This window comes from Propithecus coquereli, unplaced genomic scaffold (genome assembly GCF_000956105.1).
Source record: "Propithecus coquereli isolate 6110/MARCELLA unplaced genomic scaffold, Pcoq_1.0 Scaffold3, whole genome shotgun sequence".
Lineage (NCBI taxonomy): Eukaryota > Metazoa > Chordata > Mammalia > Primates > Indriidae > Propithecus > Propithecus coquereli.
In genome coordinates, this window is record NW_012148618.1 from 21,554,720 (window position 1) to 21,555,729 (window position 1,010).

Consider the following 1,010-nt stretch of genomic DNA (forward strand, 5'->3'; position numbering starts at 1 on the left):
TGAGCTGTCCAATTAATTTCTTTCTATTTTTGGTAGAGACGGGGTCTCGCTCTTGCTCAGGCTGGTTTTGAACTCCTGAGCTCAAATGATCTGCCTGCCTTGGCCTCCCAGAGTGCTAGGATTACAGGCGTGAGCCACCACGCCCGGCCTGCAATTTGTTTTTATGTTTACCTGTAACTTGTATTTTTGACACTTAAAACTCAGAATATATCCAGAATTGCTTCAACTTCTTGGGAAAGGTTTATTTTTGGTAGGTAGTAATGAGACTTTTCCCCTCAATTTTTATAGGTTATTTGGCTGTTTCTTTGTTTCTACATGAAAGTCATGAATTGCTGCTTCTCCTTGTGAATACGGTTGTAAAGGTACTGTAATGTATGTTGGTTAATATGAAGTCTTAAATTACTGTAATGGGTATCTGATGTTTCTCCTCAGATCATATTGAATTATTAATAGATAATTTTGGAACAAGTTGAGCTTGTAGAAAGATCTTTTAGTTCAGTTTCCTGCATCTGTAAAATGGGAATAAATAATAGAACTTACAGAGTCGTGAGGGTGAAATGAAACACTATGTGAAGTAGTTAACTGCTGCTATTGCTGCTGCTGTTGTTACTACTTCATTTTAAAACACACGGAATTATAATCCAGATCTCCAGGCTCTTAGTCAGGTACAGTTTCCATGCTGTTGCCTTTTTCTCTAGGATGTGTATTAAAGGGATAGAGATATAAACTGAATAATTAAAGTTTTAAAATCTAAAAAGTCATTTAAAAAGAGAATAGACTATAACTAACAGAAATGTACAGATAATAAAAACACAATTTAATCTACACTTACAATATTTTTTCCTGTTAAACTTCTAATTTGTATTGATAATGAGATATAATTGAATTGTCGAACCTTTTCCTGTTATCTTGTATGAGTTTTTTGATATATGAGAGTTTGTGTTTATGTGTGTGTAGTATTTTCTGAATTTTAATTCATACACTATATTAAGGTTACTAAGTTTATTAAA

General features: G+C 33.3%; 1 protein-coding gene across 1 annotated transcript in view; it reads left to right on the forward strand.

The window, feature by feature from the left end:
- Positions 1-1,010, forward strand: part of AP4E1 (adaptor-related protein complex 4, epsilon 1 subunit) — a gene marked incomplete at its 3' end in the record, with an annotated part of 79,068 nt that overhangs the window by 11,040 nt on the left and 67,018 nt on the right. Inside the window, exon 4 of the mRNA XM_012649157.1 lies at positions 289-362. Coding sequence (XP_012504611.1) covers positions 289-362 — 74 coding nt within the window. The remainder of the gene's footprint in view (positions 1-288; positions 363-1,010) is intronic.